At 32.7% G+C, this 14,173-nt stretch overlaps 1 protein-coding gene across 2 annotated transcripts; it reads left to right on the forward strand.

Moving 5' to 3' along the window:
* Nucleotides 1-333: 333 nt before the first annotated feature.
* Nucleotides 334-13,673, forward strand: tdg.1 (thymine DNA glycosylase, tandem duplicate 1). Of its 2 annotated transcripts, NM_001020751.1 has the most exon segments (11): nucleotides 375-444; nucleotides 999-1,057; nucleotides 5,060-5,229; nucleotides 6,235-6,497; nucleotides 6,600-6,669; nucleotides 8,548-8,683; nucleotides 8,773-8,855; nucleotides 8,944-9,038; nucleotides 11,105-11,276; nucleotides 11,360-11,500; nucleotides 12,089-13,528. In NM_001020751.1, coding segments are annotated over 10 exon segments (1,326 nt in total). In that variant the 5' UTR covers nucleotides 375-444; the 3' UTR covers nucleotides 12,226-13,528.
* The last annotated feature ends 500 nt before the right edge of the window (nucleotides 13,674-14,173 follow it).

Raw genomic sequence — 14,173 nt, forward strand, 5'->3', positions numbered from 1 at the left:
GCGTTTACACGAAGAGACTTTATATTTGCTAAACTCGGAAAAGGGGCTTTTTTATTTATTCAAGCGCAGCCAATAGGCACCTCGCTTTGAAACGTTTAAATGTCACAGGAGACTGAGGTCATACTATTAACTTTAGAGGGGTGAACGTTAACATTATCAAACTGAAGTAACGCTAAAACACTGTATTTGAATGTGATTTCAGTGTTTACATTTATAACACACATCTTATTGATTATATTATCTATTTTGGGTTCACTTATTTGCATCAAAGCTAAAAAGCAGACATACTGTGTTCAACACACCCCTAATCTAGGCGTTTTGGTTCGTTCCTCTGTCAAATTGATTTCTCGCTGTCGGTCTTTGTTGCTATCGCCGGTTTTGTTCCTAAAAACGAGAAAAATAATCAACATTTCAGTGGACACTCGTTCTTATCGTATTACAACGGTATGTATTAATTTAATCCATAAAATCATAATCTGATTACTAGCCGCACGGGAATGCATTTAATGACGATTGAAACGCGCTTCGCCGTTAGCTGCGACTAGCATTCATTGTACTCAATGAATTGGCACACTAGGCCAGTGTTAGCCGAACATGCTAACTCTATTACATACATTATTTAATTCACGCTTTTTTGCCTTAATTTTTCTTGTTGTACTAACATGTGACAGCCAATTTATTTGAGTTTACCGCAAGTTTAAAAGACAGACTGTTTTTAAATCGTGCTTTAATATGTTCTGGATCCTGCATACGTGGAGTTTGTTTAAAACCCAGCTCACTGAGCATTTTCTGATCTAAGTTATCTAATACATTTATAGACTAAACTGGATGTATTAATTATTCTTACGAGTTTTACCTTTTAGTGATTAATATGACTGAACCTATTCGTTAAAGCATTCTGTAAGCAAGCTAATAAAAATGGCTGGTTTTAAATGTTCCCCTGTGAGAATACCACTGAAATTGCTGTTGAAATGAACACAAATATTAATGTATTTAAGATGGATGAAAGGCTGTATGGATCTTTGCCTCATGCCCCCTCGGAATACCTCCAACAATGGTGAGTGTCCCCCCTGTTTGTCATCAACTGGCGCCAAGATTAATTGCGATCCCACTGATTTTATAATAACATTCAGCTATTCAGGCTGATTTTAAGTGCTACTAACCAGTCTGTATTGCCATACACCAAATGAAGTTTACAAAGCTACACAGCTGATATTAAGTTTAGCAAAAAAAAAAAAAAAACTGCCCTGGTGTTGCTACTTGTGTTTGTTTTAAAAAGTGATGTGCTTTGCAATTATTAACATGGATATTCTGTTGCAAAATTCATTAATAACGTATGTATGTATATATGTGTGTTTTTATTTATTTATTTATTTGATTGCTTTATCAATTTGCAAAAGTTGCACCTGCTTCACAGTAGAGAACTTATACAATTATTGACTATTCATATGGTCTTTTACATAATGCATTTTTTTTTTTTTTTTTGCTAAGTCTTTTAATTGTATACAGGGTTCATACGGTCATGGAAAACCTGGAAAAGTCATGGAATTTTGAAGTTTTCCAGGTCTGGAAAAGTTTTGGAAAACAGATATCTGAATACTTGCATATAGGTTATTTACTTCTATTCTGTCCTTGCCCAATCACGTACTCTCAAATTATTAGAGCAGGGTGAGCATTATCTAAATTAATTTTACCGTCACATGAATTAAACTAAATAGATTGTTGCATATTTTGCGATATGCTGTAATAATATTAAACATGCATTGTTTTTCTTTTACCATGCATATGTAGACATTGCATGAAACATTAGGTCATGAAAATTTACTTGAAAGTCTTGTAAAAATCATGGAAAAGTCATGGAATTGTAGTAGTAAAAATGTGTATGAACCCTGTGTGTACGTTATTAAACATTCCATTTATAGTTATCAATTATATATATATATATATATATATATATATATATATATATATATATATATATATATATATATATATATATATAATTTAAATTAACTAGCTATTGTTATTGTTGTTATTATTATGTAATTTTATTTTATGCAGAGGATTGCAATCTAAATGGTTGTAATTAATTTCTTAAAATATAAAAAATGTCTTGTAAATTATAATTATAAATACATCTGATATGTAAAGTGATATTTCTATGTATTAAGCTATAACAAAATGTTTAATTTTAATATTTTGTTTTTGATAAATTAACATATATCATGATCTAATAATTAACTATATTTAATTAAATGTACATTTATTTAAAATGTTTAAAACTATATATTTTTTTTCTATTTTAATTTATATATTGTTGTTGCTTTTTAAATACAAGTAATATTTGTAATGTATGGTGTTAACAATCAATGGTATCAGATATTGATATTGTCATGTCATTTGTATACAGTGATTTGCAGTATAAATGGTTGCAGATCTGTTCTTGTCTGTTTTGTGTTATTTGGTAAATGTTATGTATTTCTTAATTGTTGAGTGAATATGTAATCATACAATTGATATTTTCTACAATTCACAATTGAACTGTAAACAAACATCATTGTTTGACGTTAAATGCAGTGTTGGGTGTTATTATTTGAAGACATAAATGCTGTAATTTATCAGTAATTCACTGGGTTTTTCACATGAAATTTTGTAATTAAACATTAACATAACACAACATAACATGACAAATATATTGAACTGTTTACTAATTATAATGTAAAGGACAAACCGTTTTGTTTGCTGAATTTGACTGAATTTGACAATTTTGTATATGGTCTGATAGAGAGCTTGTTTTTACTTGTAAATTTCAGTTGTCAGCAAATATAAACACGGTCATACAAAGCACACATTTGACTAATCACTATTAACTACATCTTATAATAGTTTTTCACAGTGTGTGATGTTTTAATGCAAAGAAGAATACAAAAGATATTCCAAGATTTTCACCAAAGCAAAACACTCACCCATGATAAAAACGTCTGCATGCTCATTACAGTTTTTCATCCAGTTAACAACTGTTTCAATTTAATAATGCCAAAAATGTCATTGTCTGTGTCTACTTAAAAGGATAGTTCTCCCAAAAATGCAAATGTATTCACTATTCATTTACTCAACCTCAAGTGGTTTTGAATCTTTTATTTCTTTCTTCTGTTGAACACAAAAATAAGATATTTCAAAGAAAGCTGGTAACCACTGACATCTATAGTAGGAAAAACAAATACTATACAATTCAATGGTCACAGCTTTTCTGCTTTTTTTGAAAAAGAAACTGAAGGGTGAGTAAATGATGTCAGAATTTATGTTTTTAGGTGAACTATTTCTTTAATGGAGTGTTTCTCAACCACGTTTCTGGAGAACTACCAACACTGCATATTTTGGATGTCACCTTTGCCTGTTACCCCCACTACAGATCCTTCAGTCTCTGCTAATGAGCTGATGATCTGATGCTGCGTCCGAAACCGAAAGCTTTCATTCAATAAAGTACACTAAATTCAGCATGCAAGCCGAGTAGTATGTCTGAATTCATAGAATTCGAAAATCAGTATGCGAGTAGTACCCAGAAGACTTACTACTTCCGGCGAGATTCTGAAGTGCGCATCCCATGCATGCTGTGCTATCCCATGATGCCCCGCGAGAGAATTCATGAATGGGAGTGAAGCAATGCAACTGGCGCAGGTAGGTCATGTAATCATGACAAAATGACTGATGGCGTACGTCCGAATTCCATTCATACTCTCACATTCATATTGTATAGAACATACTTTTCTAACAGCTGAGTAGTACGTTTAAATTCAAATACAGTACCTACTGAGTAGTTGGCGGTTTCGGATGCAGCCTGAATTATGTGTGTTTGGTTAAGGAGACATGGAAAATTTGCAGAGCTGAAGGTCCTGCAGGAACATGGTTGAGAAACACTGCTTTAAAGAGCAGGTCATATGGTGTTTCAAACTGTCCTAATATTGTGTTGGATTGATTCCTCTACAACAGGTTTATATACATATAATTTTTAGAAATGTTTATCAGAATATATATGTAATATTAGACCCATTTCAATTCATTCATTTCAATCAATTCACTGCTTAAAGGCATAGTTCACCCAAAAATAAACATGTCTTGTTAATTTACCCACAGGTCGTCCAAGATGTAGCTGGTAATTTTTTACCCTATATATTGTACATCCTGATTATTCATATTGTAAATAATGTTCAGTTTCCTAAACGGATTGATCTTTTCACTTCACATGACCTCAGCGTGTCATCAGGAGCCGTGGATATGGGTTTGGACTTGTTTGTAGGCACTTATTTTTTATCTTAGCAACCTACCAGCATTCACTGCCATTTTATGAATCCCCAAAGACCATGAATTCAGCTAAAAATCTTTTACAGTAGAAAAAAAAGTCACCTACATCTTGGATGACTTGTGGGTGATAAAATTAACAGGAAATGTATCATGTTTGGGTGAACAGTCCCTTTAAGGTATGTAAGCCATTCCCTTCCACAAGCCAACCTACTCTCATTGATCAACTGGCCAAGGCTGGTCATCTCATCAAGTCTGTTTTGACTGGTCTTTACATATCGGAAACAAAACACCCATGTGTTGGGTAGATGGGTATTACACTGCAAAAAATGCTTTCCTTACTCAGATTATATTGCTTGTTTTAAGGAAGAACCCACTTTATTATTTCTTAAAACAAGACAATGTGTTTTGCTTGTCTAGAAAATTCCTTCTTGATTTAAGAAATTTTAGATATTTAGACTAGTAACAACAGAAAAAAATCTTATTAAGAAAAGCATTTTCGTCAGTGTATGCACATTTGTTCCTTTTGATCATGTTGATGTGGATTGGTAGCAGGCAAAATATTCAATATTGTTTCTCAATTTTTGAGCAAAATAAAAGTATCAATAAAAGTATATTTATTATGCAGTTTGTTGATTTTAAAAACTGCATTAAAACCCAAATAATCTGCTCTTTAATAACCAATTCAAGAACTGCACAGGAAGTTCTGACAAACTTGTGAGATTTTGGTGAACTGGCCTGTGTTTTATTTGTGAATCAGGGTTCAGTCGGCTCAGCAGCATCTGCAGACGCTTCAGGCTCAGTATCCTCACATGGCCAATGGCAGCGCAGGCTTTATGATGGAGGGACAGAGAGAAGACGCAGGCATGCAGCAGATGCCTGTACATCCAGAGGACGCCGCTCAGCTCCAGCCTGCCGCTGCGCAGACAGGTAAACAAAGAAGGGCTGTGACGCTTTACATATTCAGATCTCTAATGTCAAGTATGCTTGTATACAGGACCAATACACTGGTTTCATCCACTCAATGTGCAGAACTTAATCAAGAACGTCTATTTTAACATCAATATTGATTCAGTTTATGATCAATCAAATTTTTCCAGCTTATATTTTCGGGCTTTTTTCTCTTTTGGCCCAAAACTTAAAATGTCATTTTCGGTTGATAATTTCCAGCGGCTGAATGTTTGTGCATTCCCCTATCGTTTACATATCTTAATTATTCAATGCAAACGCTTTAATTAAAGCATTTAAATGCTATAAAAGCCACTGTGTAAATTTATTATACTTATATACAGGTATATAAATTGCTATGTAAACTACATTTTGTAATTATATTTAAACATTAGGTTAAAATCTAACATTAGTAATACATTAAAAACTGCTTTATGTAATTAACATATTTGCATATAATTACAAACATGTACAACTTATACATAAACAACTTTGTTTAATTATGCAAATGAGCCATTTTTCTATTTAATTAGGCTAATTTTCATACATTTCTAGCGCAAAAATCTGAGCATTGGTTGAAGTCAGGTTCAAAATTCTTTACTTACAGTCAAAGGTTTTTACTTACTAGATATACTGAAGGCTATTTTTTATGAAAATAGCCTTCAAAATATGTATTAATAGCACAAATTGATAAAGTGTCATAAAAGAAACAATTGAAAGTGTATTTTTATCTTTTTTTTTCCATAAGATTGAAAATAAGACCACCAACATTGACTTGCGTGGAAAAAAGTGTCTCGTCTTAAAAAAACAGAAAAAAGAAAAAAATTGATGTTTAGTTTTTCCTTGCGTTGTACCAAAAATGTACCAAGCCATCTTTTATTAAGGTGCAAATTAATACACACCTAGAATTACACAATTTTACGCCGACTCATTGTGTGCTGTAGGTTTTTTTCAGTGAATAAAAGTGTTTTGTTTTCCCTCCATAAGCACCTGCTAAAGGAAAACGGGCAAGACAGACGAACAAAGAGCCCAAACCCAAAGGCGAACCAAAACCTAGAGCCAAACCCGGACCTAAACCCAAGAAAGCCAAGGAGGATAAAGAGGCTCCGCCGGCTGAAGGACAGGAGAAGATCGATGAAACCTTCAAGAAAGTCAAGAGGAAAGTGGACCGCTTCAAGGGCATGTCAGAGGAGGAAGTGATGAAGAGAACACTTCCTGATATCCTAATCCCCAACCTGGACTACGTCATTGTATGTTTTTGTAGCGTTTATGTGAAGCAGCCTTTTTTAACAACGAGGTATGTTAAAAATTTAATGCAATTGACTAAAATGAAGCTTATTTTTATGACACAGATTGGAATTAATCCCGGGTTGATGGCGGCTTACATCGGTAGATGGTTTCCTGGACCGGGAAATCACTTTTGTAAGTACTGTTGGCTTCAATACACTTGTAATATTAGTATATTGTCATTGATAATAATAATAAAGTTATTGAATTGAAATAGAAGTAGGTTTTATGTTATGCATTTTATTTATAGTTCTAAATGAAAAAGGATGATATGTTCTGTGGATAAGTAGATGTTATGGTTAATTGATGTTGATATGATGATAGAAATACAATAATATTTGACCTGAGAGTATGAAAAGCTAAAATGATTATGTTCATAAATGTAACTAATTATTAATAATTGAATCAAAATAAATATCAGTTATTCTAAGAATTATATATATATATATATATATATATATATATATATATATATATATATATATATATATATATATATATATATATATATATATATATATATATATAAATTGTTTAATATTATAATAAACAGCAACAAAACCATAATGTTTTACAATTTTTCATATAATGTAAAAAGATATTTTAAATTCTTATATTATCACAATAATATTACTGTTAATTTAACAATTAAAAGTCTAAATAAAATTGTATACTAAATATTTTATTCATTTACATTCATATGCTGATTTTAAAAACAAAGTGCTAAACATCTGAAATTCTATTATTATAATAATTTATTTATATACTTATATTTAACTATATATATACACACACACACATACATATATATATATATATATATATATATATATATATATATATATATATATATATATATATATATATATATATATCAACATACATGCATACACACGCACACACAGTTAAAGTCAGAATTATTAGCCTCCCTGTTTATTTTTTTTTCCCCCAATTTCTGTTTAACAACATAATAAGCATAATCGTTTTAACAACTCATCTCTAATAACTGATTTATTTTATCTTTGCCATGATGACAATAAATAATATTTGACTAGATATTTTTAGACACTTCTATACAGCTTAAAGTGACATTTAAAGGCTTAACTTTACCCTAAGGCAGGTTAGGGTAATTAGGCAAATATTGTATAATGATGGTTTGTTCTGTAGACTATCGGGAAAAAATAAGCTTAAAGGGCCTAATAATTTTGACCATATGATGTTTTTTAAAAAATTTAAAACTGCTTTTATTTTAGCCGAAATAAAACAAGACTTTCTCCAGAAGAAAAAATATTATCAGACATACTGTAAAAATTTCCTTGCACTGTTAAGGGATGGCGGCACTATAAATAAACAGTGATAACAAATGTCGATAATGCAATAAATTGACAAATTAATTACTGTAGGCGGGACACATAACTGACCAGTGATGATGATTACTGTGTCTGTGAACATAGTTTAACTGAGAACGAGAACTGATGATTGGCTTAGATTGAGTAAGTTAGATTAGTGTACACTGTTTTGTATTTTGTTTTTTAAGATATGCAATAGTTACTTTTCCTGGTAATTAGTTACTAACTAATATAATTATGTAGCTTAGTTACTATTTGTGAGATGTAAATAGATACTAATTAAAGGAATGTGTCCAACACTATAAATATATTTAAATATAATAAGCATTTACATTTATTTACTAATCTGTAATTCTGTTAATTATATTTATATTACGCTTTAAGAAAAACGTGGTAATATTGAGTTAATATTAATATGTTATTATTAATAAAATGTAAAAATTTAAGTATTGAATTATTAAATTTAATCAAGCACATTTGTCAAAAGTGCAATTAAAAAATATGTTAAAGAATATTTTATATAGTTACAGTACTCATATGTAATATGAATAAGTACTTGTAAAAATAATTTAGTTCAAAAATAATAATGTACAATTAATTTCTAATAATTAATTTGAATTAAATTGACTTAAATTAATAATACATGAATCATTATCATCTTCAGGGAAGTGTCTGTTCTTGTCCGGATTCACTGAGAAGCTGCTGAATCACATGGATGATCAGAGTTTGCCGGAGAAATACGGCATCGGCTTCACAAATATGGTAGCGAGAGCAACGCCAGGAAGCAAAGACCTCTCTAGGTAGGATTTAAATAATCGTGTTGCTTTCCTTGATAAGTGTAAGTGCTGGTATTTCTCTAAACTGTTTCTGCTTTTTTTAAATTCTGCAGCAAGGAGCTTCGAGAAGGCGGTAAAATCTTAGTGGAGAAAATCAAACAGTTCAAGCCACTCATAGCGGTTTTTAATGGCAAATGTAAGTGTTTGATCACAGCTACAGATGAATAGAAAGTTGCCACTTATGCGAAGACCTGAACTTAATGAATACTTCTTATTTTTTTCAGGTATTTATGAAATGTTCTGTAGGGAGCTATTTGGGAAAAAGCCCAAAACACTTGAATTTGGCCTACAGCCTCACAAAATTCCAGACTCTGACACGGTGAGAGACATTTTCATTGGTTCTCATTTATTGAGGGATTTTTTATTTTATTTTTTGCTTTTTAAAGTTTTTTTGCTTTTTTTCAGCGTAATAGGAAGAAAGCATCCAATAAAAGTGTTTCTTTTGTCACAATTTATTAAATTTGTGTCTAGATTTCAGCTACAATTTTTACAGTTTTAAAGTCAGCTTTCTCTTGAATACACTAAGAGTACATTCACACTAGCACTTTTGGTCCGCACCTGGGTTTGTTTGACATCACAGTTTGGTACATTTAGCTTGTGTGAATATGAACTCAGGTGCACAACCATGAATGCAATAGTATAAATAACGGAAGTGAACCACCAGCAGTACAACAAACTATCATTTTCATAACGTGTGTGTGTGTGTGTGTGTGCATGCGTGCGTGGTGACAAGTGGGACTGAGCCAGGGCAAACACAGTGATAATGTCTGCTTGTCCCCTCTAAAAACAGCTTCTGCAGACACTGTAATGTTCTGAACGTTTGTAATATTTTTGCGGCAGATGGATGCGAGTGTCCAAAATCAAAAGATTCAGTAAAAGCAGAACGACAGTGATGGGCACGTCTTTCCATTTGGCGCTTTGCTTTTGTGTCTGTCACCTAGCAACAGCCATACACAAATCAGCAGCTCGTTGACGCTAGCGTTCCTGGGGTTCAAAAGGAAAAAGGCGGTGTGAACATTTACCAACCGATAAGGTGGCAGATATGGTCCAGGCAATTAAACCAAGTGTGAAAGCACCCTGAACATCATAATTTCATTCATATAATTTATATATATATATATTTTTACATGGGGATTTGTTCATATGAATTTTGCCTAATTAGAGACAATTTATTTTGCTAAAATGTTCGCAGTGTGTAATTATGAAGGGGAAATTTGTTTTTGATTGATTGAAGCTGATTTCATCCAATGTTCAGATGCTAGAATGGATTCAGATGAGCACATTCAATTGACTTCTCATTTGCATATTTAAACATAATTTAAAAAAACAAATTGTAATAAGTTTCGCAATTCTTGTGCCTTGTTCACACTAATATAAAGATCATGTCACTTGCTCTAGATTACTCACAGTATGTTTTTTACCTCATAAGGATTCACTTAAGCAAATTGTATACACATTCAGTGAAAACGGAGCAAATATTCTGAAAATTATAATGTGTTTGTTGTGTACCTGCAGAATTTGCCTAAATCGAAACTTCCACTCAAGATGAATTTGTTTAACTTGCATGGAAGATGCATTGAGGCTAGTTCTACACGTTTATTATGGGAGTAGTTTGCCACTATTCAAACATTGGCATTGAATTGTATGTAATGTAGTCACATGAATTACTTATATTCACATTTGGTGTAAGCACAGCTTTAGACTACGTCTACACTAATCTGGATAAATTTGAAAGTGGTGTTTTCCTCTAAAAACGCTCCATGTCCAAATTATTGTTTCAGTCATTTCCTAAAAGTTGGCCATCTATACTGAAACACTTCAAAATACTTTCGCCCCAGTGCTGCACATGGATTAAGACATTTATTTACTTTAAAACAATTATTGGCTTTTAAAGTGTTGAGGAAAAGTACCAACATTTTTAAATAGATCAAAAGTGAGGTCAGCTTTTTGCTGTGAGTAACACGGGAGTATCAATTTGCAAGTGTAAGCACAAATATAGACAAATAAGAGACATGCCAAAACGACAGATCTGAGGTCCAGAATAATTGCTCTACAAAGTCATCCCTCATTTTAGCTAAATTGGTCACATGACATGACAAAAAAATCATTGTTTATTAGTTTTTTGTAAGCCGACATTAAAAAACAGCATTTTCAATTTGATCCACTTTGGAGGGTGTTTTTACGTTTTTATTGCTGTAAAACACTCAGTGTGGATAAAAGGCCAAAAGAGAGATAAAAAAATATTTATAAACAAAAACATTAGTGTGGATTTGGCCTTATTGTAACCAGTTAATAAGCTGGAGAAAAATGATGGCAACTAATACTTTATTTGAACTTAAAAAATTCTGTCAGATTTACATGAATACTACTTTTTCCCCCCCACAGGCACTGTACCTGATGCCATCCTCCAGTGCCCGCTGTGCTCAGTTTCCTCGAGCTCAGGACAAAGTGCACTTCTACATCAAGCTGCGGGAGCTGCGGGATCAGCTGAAGGGGGTGATCAAACAGAAGGAGGTAGAGGAAGTCAACTACACCTTTGACCTCGGCCTGGCCAAAGGTACAAGCATCATCACCCTTCTTTTCTTAACCAATATAAAATACGGACTGCACTGACCTCCTTATCTTCTCTTTGTCTTTCAGAGGATGCCAAGAGGATTGCCGTCAAGGAAGAGCAGTACGATCCTGGTTATGAAGCCGCTTTTGGGGGAGCTTATGGAGAAGCTGCACCTGAAGGAGGCCAAAGCAATGGGATTTGTAACTTCTCTGCATCTGAGGAGAATGGTTGGTGCTGTCTTTCTTCTGTGTTCAGGGTTCCCACGCTTCTTCAAAGTGCCGATATGAAGTCAAGGCCTGGATAGTGCTTAAAAAGAAACTAGTCTCTGAAAGTGCTTGAGTTTACAGTGTTATTTCAACAAATGTTATGTGCTGCTTTCAAAAACCGAATGAAAAAACGAAGAAATTCATCATTTAAAAATCTTTAAATCTTATACAAGAACTGTGACAAATAATGTATTCTATCAATATTTCAGAAAACAAATTTGAATATTACCAGTAATGAAATGAACTAATTGTCTTAGGTTTTTTAAACATGACATGTTATGAGATTTTAAATATTTTTTTAAGTACAGAAATAACTTGCGCTATTCACACTGGGGTGTGCTTTACAAATATTTGTGATTTAAAAAGTCTTTGACTTTGGTGTTCATGGAGGAGTGGGAACCCTGTGTGTAACAGATTGTGTTTTGAATAATGTTTAAATCATATTCAAAGTCTTAAATTTGTATTTACTCAAACTTAATGAATCCACGTCATTGGTCCCCATTGTCTTCATTTTAAAGTTAACATGTATTTCTGTGTTTAAATCTCCAGCCAACACAGCCGAGAAGGCTCCCACGAAGCCAAGTGATGTTGGTCAGGTTCAGGACGGCCAGTGGATGACGCAGTCTTTTGCTGATCAGATCCCAGACATCGGCAGCTCCTCTCAAGCCCAAAACTGGGGTGTATGAGGACCAAACACCATGAGGGACTTCAGACGAAGCCTTCTGGTGCACTTCCAGAGATACTGTGCCTCCTTTCTTCTCACAATCGAACCCAGGAGTCTTTAAGAGCGTTGGTGGTTTCTTCCTGTGTGTCGCTCTGTTACATTTTAATTTCAGGAACGTTCGGAGGAATCAGTCTCATGCAAGGTGGCCCGACTTGCACAAGGAGAATCCAATGGCTGCTACACTTTTACAAAAACTGTACTTCTGAACTGTATTTAGAGGCCTTTGAAATCTCAAATGCCTCTGTTTTAAAGAAGAGAGCCGTTTTTTTGCAAATGAATTTCCATTAGGTCTTTTAGGAATTAGCGTTTCTATGGAATTGAAATTTATCTTTTACATTAAATGAACCCTCTACTTTTTAAAAAATAGGCCAATTTTACAACTCCACAAGAGTTAAACTGTTGAGTTTTGTAGTTGTTTTAATTCATTCAGCCGATGTCCAGGTCTGGCCACATTTGGCTTAGCTTAGCATAGATCATTGAATCAGATTAGATTATTAGCATCTGGCACAAAAAGGAGTTTTAATAATTTCCCTATTTAAAGCTTGGCTCTTTAGTAGTAACATCATGTGCTAAGACCACTAGCAAATGACAGGATGCTATTTTCTGCAATGCATAATATTAAAGCGCCTAATAATAGTAATTTAACATTGATGCTAATGGCCTAATTTGATTCAATGATTTTTGCTAAGCTAAGCTAAAATTGCTCCTGCCAGACCTGGAGATTGGCTGAATGGAATAAAAATTGTTAAAACTCAAATGTTTAACTCAGTGGAACTTCAGCCTATTTTTTTTTTTTTAAAGTGGAGTGTTCCTTTAATGCTTTAGAGTCATTGACTTTACTTTTAGTAGTAAGTTTAGTGTACGAGGTTCTGAGCACTGGTTTATTTCATCGTGATATCAGGGATTGATACTTGATTTGTATTGGTTATTTCATTTTAGGGTGGACTGTATTTTGCGTAGTAATACTTTTAAGTACAACTACTCCGTTTTTTAAAAGCAGGTTTAAAATTCTTTATTGCAAAATCTGATTAAACATTGTTTTGTTAGTACCACATGTGACATGATATATTTTTAAATGTTGGAGGGCGTCCACCATGATATTAGGAATTTTAACAATGCCACTGCAAGACAAAGTTACAATCACTGATTGTAAATGTGTTTTTCTGTGTTCCTTATGAGGAAGCATCAACATCACTGTTTAAAAAATGTACATGATCACCTCTTCACCTTTAATACTGTAAAATAAAGTACGCGTGATACAACATGAACATCCCGATATAATTTATGCAGTTATCCACATGCTCTTACTTGGTGCTGTTTTTTTTTTTTTTATTAGTTTTTTTTTATTTACATTTTTTGTAAACATGATTATCCTTTATTTGTTTGTTTATTAAAATACAATAATTCTGATGTCTTGAGTAATTGCTGGTTCATTCCACAGAGGGACTACAGTGGGACTAAGATGAAGGAAAGGGAGTATTACAAATAAAGTTCCATTAGTTCATGTATTTGCTAAAATGAAAAGCCAATGAACAATGTGATTATTACTAATGCTCCTCAATGAAAATACGTCATTCATTTTTAGTTTTTGTTAACTCTTTACATCAACTGATGTAACAGAAATTTGGGTTTTAAAAGTGCACCAGTAAATGTTGAACTATGATTAATAAATGGTGTACAAGTATAGTTTATTTCAAGATCTTGTTAGTAAATACAACAATAATTGAACGGAACCTCATTTCAAAGTGTGATCATAATTTTAGGTCTTCAGAATTGGTTGTTCATTTAGTGTAAATCATCTTTAAAGTCATGATTTCTTAAAAATAGTTAATAATAAATAGTAAACATGCATATGTATCTAAATAAAATGATATATATATGGTAAATTTGAATTTTAAATAAGCTTTAAT

The sequence above is a fragment of the Danio rerio genome, chromosome 25 (genome assembly GCF_049306965.1).
Source record: "Danio rerio strain Tuebingen ecotype United States chromosome 25, GRCz12tu, whole genome shotgun sequence".
In the NCBI taxonomy this organism is placed as follows: Eukaryota; Metazoa; Chordata; class Actinopteri; order Cypriniformes; family Danionidae; genus Danio; species Danio rerio.